This window comes from Microtus pennsylvanicus, chromosome 1 (assembly GCF_037038515.1).
Source record: "Microtus pennsylvanicus isolate mMicPen1 chromosome 1, mMicPen1.hap1, whole genome shotgun sequence".
Lineage (NCBI taxonomy): Eukaryota > Metazoa > Chordata > Mammalia > Rodentia > Cricetidae > Microtus > Microtus pennsylvanicus.
In genome coordinates, this window is record NC_134579.1 from 23,299,736 (window position 1) to 23,314,635 (window position 14,900).

The 14,900-nt window shown below is 39.3% G+C and overlaps 1 protein-coding gene across 1 annotated transcript in view; it reads left to right on the plus strand.

The window, feature by feature from the left end:
* Jam2 (junctional adhesion molecule 2) overlaps window positions 1-14,900 on the plus strand; it is a 55,448-nt gene that overhangs the window by 14,690 nt on the left and 25,858 nt on the right. Inside the window, exon 2 of the mRNA XM_075959045.1 lies at window positions 14,757-14,822. Within this exon, the coding sequence (XP_075815160.1) occupies window positions 14,757-14,822 (66 nt within the window). The remainder of the gene's footprint in view (window positions 1-14,756; window positions 14,823-14,900) is intronic.

The following is a 14,900-nucleotide window of genomic DNA, read 5'->3' on the forward strand; positions in this document are numbered from 1 at the left end:
GATCCAGACAATTGTAGTTTAATTAGCACGAGTCTCTGTTAGCATTTTTTAAAGTAAAGGAACTCAGGCTATGATTTTTTTTTTTTATATTTATTTATTATGTGTACAATATTCTGTCTGTGTATATGTCTGCAGGCCAGAAGAGGGCACCAGACCTCATTACAGATGGTTGTGAGCCACCATGTGGTTGCTGGGAATTGAACTCAGGACCTTTGGAAGAGCAGGCAATGCTCTTAACCACTGAGCCATCTCTCCAGCCCTATGATTTTATAATATGTTTACATTTTCAAATATTTCCTTAAAGATTTGTATCAAGGAGCCTTAAGGTAATTTTGAAATGTGATAGTATAACTTGAAAATTAAATATTGAAAGGTACAGTAATTATTCTAAATAAATAGATGAACATTTTTTTCGTCTTTCTTTCTTTCTTTTTTATGGATTTTCGAGACAGGGTTTCTCCGCAGCTTTTGGTTCCTGTCCTGGAACTAGCTCTTGTAGACCAGGCTGGCCTCGAATTCACAGAGATCCGCCTGCCTCTGCCTCCGGAGTGCTGGGATTAAAGGCGTGCACCACCACCATCTGGCTTTAACATTTTCTTAAATAAAAGTATGAACCCTTATCACACGTTGTTAGCAGGAAAAATTATATTGGACTTAGGTTTGGAGCAGTGAGTAACTAAGAGTCTAGAAAGGTCAGATAAAAATAAGTGTCAAAGGCCTCAAACTGTACAAAAAGTGACCATGAATAAATCATGTTTCCTCTACAGTATGTCTTTTATAGTTGTGAAAACAAGTAGAGTCCATGGAGCATAGTGGAAAAAAATCATTTTAGGGCTGGAGAGATGGCTGAGAGGTTAAGAGCACTGGCTATTCTTCCAGAGGTCTTGAGTTCAATTCCCAGTCAATCACATGGTGACTCACAACCATCTATAATGAGATCTGGCGCCCTCATGTGACAAGCAGGCATACATGCTGGCAGAATATTGTATACAAAATAAATAAATAAATATTTTAAAACATAACTTTAAAGTCATGTTATAATACCACATAAGCGAAAAAAATGTTCACAAAACACAACTTTCCAGATGTTCTAGGTGAAAGTGTATTCAGGAAGTAAATCAGGAGCTATCAACGAGAGAGATGCCAATGTTGACAGGGAAATCCTACATCGTCTCATTCCTAGATGAGGAGCTATATAGATGCTCAGCAACTGCAGAAGAGGGAGAGCCAGGCTCCTCCAGGGACAAGATCCCATACAGATTGTCCAATCCCAAGGGGTTGCCCCTGGTCATAGGATGTACAGGCAACATTTAAAAAAAAAGCTCAATAGGTTGTATATGTGTGTGTGCACTCATACGCACACATTTTGTTATAGCATACACATATGTGCATATAAATATGTGTATACATCTAAGGATGATAGCTAAAGAGGAGATCATTAATTTGAGGGAGGTATAGGAGCATCTGGATGGGGATGGGGAGACAGGAGTGGTTTACATTCAGTTCTCATGTATGAGGTTCTCAAATAAAATAAATTTAGGGGCTAGAGATATAGCTCAGCAGTTAACTGCTCTGTCCTTGTGGAGGATGGCGTTTTAGTTCCTAGCATCCACATGGGGGCTTACAGCCAAGTGTAACTCCAGTTCCAGGGCATCCAGTGTCCTTGGACAATAGGCAGAACTTCAGGCACTTACATGCACGTAGGCAAACTCATACCCATAAAATGAAAATAAATATGACATTAGAATATTCAACAATCTTAAAAAAAATTTAAAAAGAGGGTGTTGTGCTTCTTAGGAGAACTATTTGATTGTCACCATGATAAGTAGATGCTGTGAATTTACTGGCCAGGGGCCGGGGTCGTTAATTAGCATTTACTGGATCAATCTATCAAAATGAAGACTTCTCCACACATGCCCTTCAGTCTTCCTGATTTACCAAAATCCTACCGCTTGCCATATAAGTGGAAAGTGTGCAATTATCTAAGCATATATTTACACTATTTAACCTATAAACAATTTTGTGCAGTCTCATCTATATAAATATACAAATTTCTATTCTAATATCTGCAGTAATGAGGTTCTTCTTTTTCTCTATTTTATTTGGAAAGGTTTTATCCTCTTGATCAAATCTCGGTACAGCTTTCTAAGTGTGTTCCAATGTACTCATAAGTGATCACTCATGCACATTATTTATTAAAATATGTACCGTTTTGTTTTCTTTCTATTTCTACTTAACATTAAGAAAGTTCACATTTAGTTTTCTGAATATATATAGTTATAGTTATTAAAATACTTCATTTGGAAGGAGGCAGTCAACATTTTTTATAGAGGTTCTGTGCTGAGGAGATGGCTCAGCTACATGCAAGCGTGAGGACTTGAGTTCGATTCCCAGTAGCCACATAAGTCAGGGTGGGTGATATACACTGTAATCTTAGTCCTGGTAAAGCAGAGAAAGGAAGAGCTCCTGGACTCACTGTTGGTCATTGTAGCTAAATCGGTGAGCTCCAGTTCCAGGGAGAGGCCCTTTTTCTAAAAACAAGGTCGACAGCTCTCCAGGAACAGCGCCTGAGGTTAACCTCTGGCCTCTACAGACATGTGCACACATGCGCACATACCAGTACACCCTCCCTTAACACCCAAAGTTCTGATAGAGTTAAGATCCAATGGATTAAAATAAATATATGCAAATTATATGTATTTCATCACTGCATCATTGCTTTAGGTTTGTGGTGATAGAAGACAGGAGGTTTGTTGAATACTGTATTTTACAAAAACTCTCTTTCCAAGTTTCGTTCTTAGTTGATGTGGGAAACAAACTCAGCAAGAGAGGTGCTCTGAAATAATGCCTCTGGAACATGCTGTGCAGTATCTGGATACATACGCTGTTAAAATGGGTCAGTAGAAGGACTTTTACCAGCAAAGCCTTCCATGGTGTGACTTAGCATCAGAAAGGGCCACTCCATCCAGGGTGCTGAGATGAGAGGAGGAGCAGAATGCCAGGCCCAGGCTCTGCAATGGTCTCTGCGGGGTCTCTGTGCCCAGATCTTCGTGGTAGGGGCAGGAGCAGTAGGAAGCATTCAGAGTTTAGATGCATCGTCAAAGTGGACTGTGAGAACAACTGCAGCACTTGGGCTGTCACTGTCTGGGATGAGAAAGGTAGAGTAGGCTTAAAATGATAATATTTAGTTACAGGGTTTGGAATGTCTCTTAAATCTTCAAGTGGCAAGACTGAACAGACATTTGTATCTAAGCCCGGAGTTCAGCGAAGATGTCTAGACCAGAGATAAATATTTACGAGTTGTTGGCATTTATTGGTGCTTAATGCCAGGAGTCTGGATCACAACATCGTGAAAAGAAACATGGGTAGAGGGAGCCATCTGATCAGAGGGAAGGAAGACCAGGAAAGGGTTGTCCTGGGTGCTAAGAGCAGAAAGTGTGCTAAGAAAAGTGTAACGAGCTGCCTCGATAACGGTAGTGTGGAAGCTGTCGTTGACACAAATTCTGTTTCACGGATGCTGGAACAGTCCAAGGAGCCATGTCATAATAAGAATGAAAGAAGATGCAGAATTTAGACACAGCCTTCCCCAACTCTGAGTAGCCACTGGAAGGAAGTTGTTCTGATCATTCTTAGAAGAAAAATCATAAGCCTAATGATTCGATGCTTTGATAGTCCATCCTAGTGTGTGATATTGTTGAGTCACTTTGGAACACTAAGTTTGTATGACCACTTTGTACAGGAAGCATCAAGCAATGAGAAGGGAAGAAGAAGCAAGAAGCATTTGTAGAGAATTTATTGTGTTCTAATAACGAGGCTAAGCAATTATGGTCTCGAATCTTCACAACTAGTGAAGGAAGACATTAGCTTCATTTTACCTGTAAGGGAACCAACATTGTATCTTACATAAAGTGACATGAGTCACAGTTGATCTTGTTTCTTCTCTTGAAGACCAAAGATGGTTCTAATAAGCCAATAGCGTACTTCTAGCCCTAGTTCAAGAGGCCGAAGCAGCAGGATTCAGAGTCCAGGAAACTTCGAAAACTAGTAAACGAGTTTTGTTTAAGGATTTCATTTAGATGGCTCAGCAAGTAAAAATCACACCAAACCTAATTTGTGCTTCCATTATGTGCGTGGGTGTGGAGTCATTCACTTTTGAAATGTGTTCTCACTATTTTACTCAGGCTGGTCTCAAACTTCTGTGATAAAACAAACCTTTCACACACACACACACGACAGGGTTCTATGTAGCTCAGGATGGCCTTGAAGTGGCTGTGTAGCTAAGACTGACTAACATCTGATCCCTCTGCCTCCATTTCCTAAGACAGCTAGGTTCTTTTCATTTCTTGTCCATTGTGAACGGTACTGCAGTGGACAGTGGGTGTCTCTTTGACATGGCTGTTTCAGTTCTGTTGGATAAGTATCCAGTACTGTGGATCAGTCTGAATATGTTAACATACAGGTAGTTGCTCTTGATAGCTAAATATTTATCTCTTTGGTTTTAAGGATCATCTTTAGGTACTGAACGTCTCTTAATTCCATTTACTTAAAACATTGCTTGCAAATGAAATAAAAAAATTAAAATCATGGTCACAGAGACTGAACTTGTTTAAACAACAAGTTCTTTTTTAAAAATATTTAAATATTTATTTATTTATTTTGTATACAACGTTGTCTGTGTGTATGCCTGGAGGCCAGAAGAGGGCACCAGACCCCATTACAGATGGTTGTGAGCCACCATGTGGTTGCTGGGAATTGAACTCAGGACCTCTGGAAGAGCAGGCAATGCTCCTAACCACTGAGCCATCTCTCCAGCCCCAAACAGCAAGTTCTTAATCTAATCTGAAAACTTGTAAATTACTGTAAATGTTTAAATACCCTAATACATCTGCCTTACTTCTTCTCCCCAGACTTTGCGTTTTAGAACTTGTGCCTAATAACTCTTAATACCAAGACAAAATGTTGGATTCACCTCAGCATTCCACTAACAGATGTCAGGAGCAGTCTCTGTTGACTTCTTTACTGGACCAAGTTTTTCTTTACTGTTTCAGAATTAAGTAAGTAGGAAAATAAATTACTATGTGGTTGAGGTCAATGGCTATTTTAAAGCTAGCTACAAACATCTTTAATTCTTGTGGATGTACTCCAAAACTACTGGCAGAAGTTCACAAAATGAGGCAGAGATTATTATGTCCATAATGGCAAACATCTCCTGCTGAAGTCCTTCCTCCCTAATGAAACCCTTCTTTCTCTCCACCCCTCACCCTGCTAACTAAAAAATCAAAGTTCTCGTGTTTTCTGTTACTCATTTAAGATAATCCGCTGGGGCTAAGAATAAATATTTACTTTATACTATAATCGTTTTCCAACTTCTATAAGATATTAGCTAAATTACGGACTTCACTGAAAACATGATTCAAAATATGAAGTATGGTAAGGGTTTTTATTTGAAAAGTAAAGTAAGGTAATATCTTGCATAAACTTACCAAATTATTAAATTGGACATAAATTATCTATGTTTTAAAATAAATATTTAAATCATTATGTATTTTTAGAATAACTGATAATGATTACACTAACTGACAGGACAAATTGCACAGAATTATCAAGAGGAATGTGAAACTGTAGAATTTATTATGAACACACTTTATATGGCTAGAAAGCAGCAGACAACATGGGTCATTTCTCTCATTCACCCATACTAGAAGTAGAAAGAAGGATAGAAAAGAGAAGAGAGGGGGCTGGAGGGCCAGGTGGCTCGGTGGTTAAGAGCACTGATTGCTCTTCTAGAGGTCCTGAGTTCAATTCCCAGCAACCACATAGTGACTCCAAACCATCTGTAATGAGATCTGGTGCTCTCTTTTGGCCTGCAAGGATACATGCAGGCAGAATGCTGTATACATAATAAATAAATCTTTTTAAGAAAAAAGACATGAAGGAGAAGGAAGGAGAGAGAGAAAGACAGAAAGAGAGGCACACAGAGAGAGGAGGAGCGGGGAGAGAGAGCGCAAAGAAACATCTGTCTAGAAGTTCTTATGCTCTCAGACTTTTACATTCTGACCCTTGCTTCAAACAAGACTGATATTTTTCTTTGTGAGAGCGAGAAGCCACATTAAAATGTGAGAAGACAGAAAACATGCACTGTCTAATCTACATGGGAAGTAGAAAAAGGCAAGATCTCCTGAGTAAATTGGGAACGTGGGGACCGTGGGAGATGGTAGAAGGGGAGAAACAAGGAAGGGAAGGGAGCAGAAAAAAATATATAGCTCAATAAAAACAATTTTAAAAAAGAAAGCATGCACTTGATTTTGTAATTGCTGAGGGCTGACATTCTGATGTCTGTGTTCTGCTCGACTCCTCCTGAGATGAAACCAATAGCAAACACTGGAATTATTTAAATATCAGATATCAAGGATGACAAGCCTGAGTGTCCTCTTCAGTGATGGCTGGTGTTCTGCAGTGTACCTCAACAGGAGAAATGGTCCATCTGGCTTTGACTGCAATTTTAATTATCTAATTACTATACATTGATATAGCTTTTAAAGTCCAAAAGTCCAAAAACCATGTCAAAATTTGGTAGTTATTTTCTCCATAGAAATGAACTTAACAATAGAATTGTCAGGAGGAGAAGACAGAATATATAGTATAAGAAAATATATTATATGAAAAAAACTCAAATAAAACAACCAAGGAAACAGAATTACCAAACCAATCGTGTCTGAGTCTACTACTGCACATGACTTCTCCAGTTTGACTAGCTCTGGGCAAATGCCTAAAGCCTAGGTCTTGAGCTTGAGTCCAAGAAGAGAACTTTGGTTCTGAGTCACCATTACTGTCTCTGAAAATCTGAAAACCAGCATGAAATGTCTTAAACACACAGTTTCAAAAATTGTCCAGCGATTGTTTTGGTCAGGAGACAGAGAAATGGTTAGTCCATGATTTTTTTTTTAATATTTATAAAATCACTTAAGCAGGAGCTAGGAAGAAGGGTTAGCAGTAAGAGCAATCGCTGCTCTGGCTGAGGACCAGGGTTCAGTTCCCAGGACATAATCATCTGCTTGTCCAGTTCCGAGGAATCTGATGTCTTCTGACCTCCACTGGACCAGGTGCATACACAGTACACGTTCTTACATACAGGCAAAACACTCATACAAAAAAAATTCCCAAACGAACAATCACTTAGGCATCAGATGCAAGCTAGAGCTTGTACCTCCTAGCGAACTCTCTCTGCCCACACCCATGCTTAGTATTGTTTTAAACTTTCTGTGACCTTTGAGTTGTACTTCTGTGCTTTTTTTTTTTTTAAGCAATTTCAGGTCACTAAGAACAGCTCAATGTTCCAATATTTTCAATTTGTTTAAAGCAGTTAAGAATACCAATTGTGTAGCATAAATACATATCAAAAGAATTCTCTAATGTCACCACACTGTCAGATCTATAATCTTTGAGTGAGCATATATCTTGCATTAACTTTGCTAATGTTTTAAATGTTTTTCTGAAGCAGAAGACTTATAAGGTAGAATAAATGGACTTATTAAGCAAAACCCATTTTGGCCAGCCTTGGCCTGGTATCACCCAAGGCCCTGGACATTGGGTAGGGAGAACCTGTCAATAAGCATATTTTTGTATTTTCAAGACTAGCAGGTTTTTTCTTTTTTGTTTTCAGTAGTACTAAGAATTGAACCAAGGGCCTTATATATGCTAGGCAGGTACTCTCTCACTAATCTACATCTCTAGCTTTAAAAGGTCTATTTATTTATTTATGTTTTTTTGAGATAGGGTTTCTCTGGACGGCTTTTAAGGCCTTGAACTCACAAAGATCCACCTGCCTCTGCCTTCCGAGTGCTGGGATCAAAGGTGTGCACCACCACCGTCCAGCTGAAGGACACTTTCTTATTACTGTCTTTCACAGCATACAAGGATGGGGTTCTTGTTCATGAATTCATTTAGCCCTCAGTTTGACTCCTGTAGCACTTGGATACAGGAAGTGGTCTCCAAGGACTGTGGTCTGCTAATTCCACCTTTGAAACACTGGGGATCTCACAGGAACAATGGCTTTATAGACACATTCGTGTGCTCTGTCAAACCCCAATCCTTAAAATAGAGGGTTTTATGGATATTATTTTCCAAGTCTCTGGTGAGATGATGACTCATAGCATCTGAGCCTTTCCATTTTACACACGCGTTACCAATTATATTCTACTGACATAAACGCTAACAGAAGGGCTCTGAAAGCCAAGGGAAACCTCCCTGCTTATTGTTGCTTCAGGTTTCCTTTGATTAGTGTTCAGGAAGCCAAAAGAATAAGAACCATTTATTTTAAAGTGCAGAACATGGAAACAAAGCCTGGCAGCGTTGTCCGACTGTCATGTTTGTGACTGACAGGCGAAGATTACTTACATTTAGCTACGCTCATTTCTTGTAAATCCGAGGATTATAATTTCCTTTTTCTTTTGGTAAAAGCGGTTCTCTAACTTACTCTTACTCCAAAGCTGTCCCTGCAACCCTAGCTGTGAGCTCACACAAACACACAGTAGTTTGAGTCAGCCACCCAACATTTTAAAAATGGCTGGATGAATTTCTGTTCACATTTGAATCTCTGGGGCCCATGGAGCTTTGTCCTGAAACAGTCACAGGCCATCAGGAGAGTGTGTGCAACTAGAAGAGGTCCAATTTTTGAAATTCACTCAAATCAAATATTAAAAGACAGTAACTAAGGTTTTTTGGCCAAATGTCGAGTGTGAAAGTCTACTTGTCATAGTTCAGGTGAGATGGCTGTTTAAGATGCGCATGACTGGACCTGTGATAGAATCGAAGCGACAGTTTAGAATCCGCAAGATGCTGGCCTCAGCACTCTACTTCATGATGAGGCCATGAACTCATTTTATGTCTATCAGGACAGAGAACTGAGTAGGTTTCCACTGTCACCATTGTTATTACTTGTCTATTTTATTCATTATTACCTCATCAAAATTATAAGGAAGTCCAGATCAGTGGGATGAGTACTAAATATAAAACACAAGCCAAGTATAGACCAAAATAAAGCTTTTGTAATGTGTGTGTGTGTGTGTGAGTGTATGTGTGTGTGTGTGTGTTCTTTCCTTCTACTGTGTGGTTTCAAGGGTCAAACCCAGGTCACCAGTATATACATACATACATACATACATACATACATACATACACAGACCATGAAGTTGGGAGGGGAGAGATGTGTTTTGGGGATACAGGGAGAGTTAGAGGGTGGTGAATAAAGACGAAATAAAGATGAATGATCATATTTCATTTTATATTTGTATGCAATCCTTTTTAATGCATGCAATTCTTAAGAGTAAATAAAAGTCATAATTAAAAATGAAAGTGTTAATAAATAAATAAACATTTTAAACTTTGAAATACATGCATGTGAAATTTCTGGACTAGTGAGTACAACTCATGAAGAAGTTGTTGTTTTCCGTAGAACTTTTAGTGGTCTTTGAAATTTAAGAATATGTATTTTTTTTTCAAAAGAAGTTTTAGTAAGTAGAAAATTGAAATTGACAAAAAGGGAAAAAAATTCACCGTCCAGTCTCAGACTATGTTGCTGAGTTCTGGGATAAATGGGAGCCTTGGAGCCAGATGAAGAAAATAAACACTTGGTGGGCGTGTGGTGTTTGGAGAGTTCAAAGCCAGGGCAACGTGAAGGGAGCAAAGATTATCTCTTCCTCTTTTGCTCAGGTTTCCCCTTAGCTGGTTTCCAGAGAATGTTAGTCCTCATTGTTTTGTCTGAAATGTCCACTAAAGTACTTCAAGAAAAAAAAAAATCACAGGACTTGTTGGTCATAACCAAGAGCTGCCATGGATACTAAGGCAGAGGTTTCAAAGTGTCCTTGGAAAGGTTAACACCTTTCACATTTGGAACATAATCCAGAGATTTTTATCATGTGATGTAGGATGAGAAAAGAAGGCCGACATTTTCCTAAGCCCACCTGTGAGAATCTCGTTTAGCTGTATTCTTGACCCCTACTATGTTTGCTGAAGGTACAGGCTCTGTCTTCGAACACTAGAGAGTAAAATGGGGAAGGAGAGAAGACGATGGTTAGGAGTAGCTCTGGAGAAGGGAGAGGTGAGTGGTTTCAGAGGAATGTGGGAGGGAGAGAAACAGCTGGCAGGTGAAGTCTATGGGAAAAGCAGAAAGGAGATTTGAAGAGACTCCCTGGACCGTTTTCATGGTTCTTGAAACACAGAAGCCAAAAGTGTTTTGAAGTGACTCTTTGGTGGCCCTAACTCCTCTCTATCACTGAGCCCAGTGGCCTCATGCCTTGGACAGCCATTTGCATTTCTGATTCTTAGGGACCAGGGTCTTCACCCACACCAGGTTGCAATTTAGAACCGAAACCCAGATTGAGGAGCCGGATACTTAAGTCTTGGAGAACCTGGAGAGTTTTAACTTACCGTGCGGCATGCTACCATGCTTCTAAGAGGTGAAAAGGGAAATAAAAACTTTGCCTTGATGGCTACAGATAAATAAGCCAAAGAGAAGATGCCAGCTCACATGAAAGATTTTTTCCCCTTCCAAAAACATGATAAATTCTCTTTCATCATTATAAAATGTCTGTTTCCCAAGAACTTTAAAATCCTGGAGCTCCCAGTTATCTGTTCTCCTTAAGCCTACTGCTGTATTTTTATGTCTCTTTAGCTAGTCCGAGTGGAGCAGGGTTTTCAACCACAAGTGATTTCCACACCACACTTTCTCTTTTTCCCACAGCACACTCTCAAGGCACATTTATTTGTCCATCTCTACAGTTTTAGATGTCAGGATATGGACAAGATACTACCGGCATCTAGTACATAGAAGCCAGAGATGGTATAACTACACGATTGTGTACAGGACAGCCTCCTACAAGAAAGTACCTGATCCCCAAAGGTCATAATATCAGCATTGAGAAAACCTGGTCAAGAGCCTTCTGAGATTCCCACGGTGTCCCTTACCACTGGTCTCTTCACTTCTACCTTCCCGTTGTGCTCAGAGCCAGACCTTTGTCTTCATCAATACCAATTTCTCATCTCCCCAGTCCTGCCTTAGAATAGACCTAGGACCTTTCCACGTGACATCTGTATTAACTGTCAGTCCTTGTTCATAGTTCAACTGAAGGGAAATGTGGCGCTGTGCCTGACATAGCACAGTGTAATACAGACTAGAATATCAGATAGTAGAGTGTAAGCAACCATGTGGGCACTATATTAGTTATGTATGCATACCTTAACTAAGATGCCTGAGAAAAACATTAAGATGGGAGCATTTTAGTTTGGCTGCTGTTTCATGGGTGGTTGGCCTAAAGAGCCTGGGAAGAACCCCATGGCAGTATTATAATGGGGTGAATGACCTTCTTCACCCAGTGGTGGAAAGGAAGCAGAAAGCAGGAGACAGGAAAGGGTCAAGGTCAAGTTAGCTCCAATACCCCACCCACCCCACAGTGACTTATTTCCTGCAGCAAGACCACACCTTGTAAAGTTTCCAAAATGTCCCAAAATAAAACCAAGAGCTGGAGGAACATTTCATATTCAAGCCATAACCACAGATAATTCTTACAAGAGTTAAATGAGTACATACTTTAGAAGCACTGGCAATGCTGTCTGACCTCTAAGAACTTAGTACATGTTGAGCTGTAGTAGGAGGCCACTTGTTTCCCAACCGCCCAGCAGCTCACACCCGAAATAACCACATAGAAACTGTATTAATAAAATCACTGCTTGGTCCATTAGACCCAGCTTTTTGTTGTGGTTGTTGTTTTTTGTTTTTTTCAAGACAGGGTTTCTCTGTGGCTTTGGAGCCTGTCCTGGAACTAGCTCTTCTAGACCAAGCTGGTCTCAAACTTACAGAGATCCACCTGCCTCTGCCTCCCAAGTGCTGGGATTAAAGGCATGTGGCATCACTGCCTGGCTTAGATCTAGCCTTTTATTGGCTAACTTGTATATCTTAATTTAACCCATCTCCATTAATCTGCACATACCACGAAGTCAAAGTTTCAGCGTGTCTGTCTGGCGGAGGAAGCTCCATGGCTTCTCCCTGATTCTGCCTCCTTCCTCCCAACATTCAGTTTAGTTTTCTCCGCTTAATTCTGCTCTACCCTATCACAGGCCCAAAATAGCGTCTTTATTAACCAGTGGTATTCACAGCATAAATTTTCTGTTTAAATAAAAGGAAGGTTTTAACTTTAACATAGAAAAATTACATACAACAAAACAGATATCAAGCAAGAATTACAGTTACAATATTTATATCTACTTTATCTTTTATTATAACTAAGAAAGACTATAACTATAACTATAAATTTTTTAACTCCACCTAAGTAAACAAGAAGTGCATTATAAGCAACTTTGAAAACTCTAGAATTGACAGAGACATCTCACTGCCTGGACAGTCACCCAAAGTTTTACTATACCATTGGGGCATCAATCTTCAGCCTACAGGATCGTAGTATCCAGCAGACTTTTCCATGAAGCAGGAACTTTCAGTCAGTTCCGCCTATATTGGCAGTATGTCAGTCTCTTTCTTTTGTGTTCTGCAGAATGTCTAGCAGACTCTTTCTATTCTTTCATTAAGCAGGAACCCCAAAGGACTGTCTCACCTTTAGGCAAGTTCAGTAGTCATTTTTCTGTGGGTCCTGCATGTCCAATTCACATGTCCAGTTCACACAGTAATCAAGCAGTCCAGGCAAGAACAGTTTCTTACCCAAATGGCTAACCAACTCCATAAGGAGCCTCTTCAATGCCCATCTTCCTCTTGAAATAGATTGGTGCTGACAGGAGCAAATGTGTCTCACTGTCATGAAAAGTCCTAAATTTTTAAAACATTTTAAATGCCATATTCCGTAGCTCTTTGAAAGATTTGAAGAATATCTAACTAACTGAAATATATCTCTATACACCTAGAAAATCTAACTAACATGACTACAAGCTTGACTATTATAGATGATTATCTATTAACCTGTATTTTTAATTATACATTACATTTTTAAATGAGCTGCACAAACACAATACCTTAATCAAGAACAGAAATACATATACACAGTATAACAAAATTGACCTTAAATTTGTATAAACCAAAATCCATACCAATGCAAATCTCTATAGCACAGTCCCTTTACATGTAAACAAACATTTATAAACAAATATTTAGGGAATTTGGGCATAGTTTTCTCCAAATTGCATCCTGTTGTTTGTTGGGCAAAGTAATTTTGGGGGGTGTTTACAGTGACCTTTTGGGGGATCTTTGTCCATCAAACCACATTAGTCTGGAAGGATTTTACAGGTTCTCATCCTCTGTGGAAACGAAAGAAGAACCTTTTTTCCAAAGTAATTTATCCTTAGACCCAAATTATGAAATCACGATACCTTTAAAATATATATGGTGGTTTAGCTTAGCATACAGAGGGGAATAGAGCATACAGAGGGAAATCCCACATCATTGAGCATATTATTATTGGGGCTTTCTATACCAAGATCCATGTTGGCCAACTTTTACAAGTCTGGGAAGCAGGTATATTTTAGTAATGGTAGCTTCTCTCAAATGCTTGCCTAAGCTATCTTTTTTTAAAAAAAATTATTTATTTATTTATTATGTATACAATGTTCTGTCTGTGTGTATGTCTGCAGCCTTCTGGCACCAGACCTCATTACAGATGGTTGTGAGCCACCATGTGGTTGCTGGGAATTGAACTCAGGACCTTTGGAAGAGCAGACAATGCTCTTAACCACTGACCCATCTCTCCAGCCCCTAAGCTATCTATTTTTTCACATCTGTCCTGACCAGTGTTTATTTTAAGGTGATGAGGCAAGGTGTGTCCTATTTTTCTCTTGCTTCATTCTGGGTATTTCCGTACCTTCTTGAGACAAGGAACATGGATGAATATAGGAGCAAAATGGACAAATACTCAAAGCACTTGAGTGGGTGGTAGAATTATCAGCCTGTATGGGTGTATCCTGGGCAAAGTGTGAGATTTTGGTATGAGTAACCCTGTGCATTGTGATGTATTTCACTGTGATGAAATTTGTAGAAATAAAAGAAAGTTTGCAACCAAGCTGGTTGTTGCTTTTGCCCATGAGTGTGTGGTGGAAGTAGAGAAAGGAGATACAGGTGTCTAGTAGAAAGGGAGGCTTGCAAGTTTCATCTCAAAAGAGATATCAGAGCTATTAATAAGTATTTGTGAAGGTTTTTTGTTTGGTTTTGGTTTTTGTTTTGAAAAAGAATGGTAATTGAGTCAATGAGAGAGTAAAAGACTACATAAAAAGAAGAGAGTTGAGTCTACTCTGAGAAGCTATCTCTGAATGAATGGATTTGTGGGTGGGTGTGTAGGTAGGTGGATGGATGGGGTGAATAGGTGGATGAATATGTGGTTGGGTGGATAAGTGGATAGATATGTAGGGGGCAGGTGGACAGATGGACGAATATGTGGATGGTTGGTTGGATGGTTGGGTGGACAGACATTACATTACATAATAAGGTAAATTAAGGCCGTGCTCGTTTTCAGGGGTGCTGAGGAGAGTGTACTTCCAGCTATAGATTCCACTTGGGAAATGCTAAAAGCCCAAATCACCATACAGAAAATGAAAGTGATATGTGTGGTATGGTTTCCCTATTTTGATAATTTATGTTATATATGTTCTGAATTATGCAACAATTGTTACTCAGATTATGCTGGCTTATTGAATGCTGTATCCCACTCAAACATTTGAAAACAGACTGCCATATTAACCACCCATCTGTTTTACTGTTTTAGATCATAAGGCAAATGGACTTTCTGCATCAAAAGACCACCAAGAAGTTACAGTAATAGAGTACCAAGGTATGGTATTTTAAAGGTTTGATTGGATTGGTTTGTTTAGATACTGTTCCTCCCAATGGTGTGTGTGTGTGTGTGTGT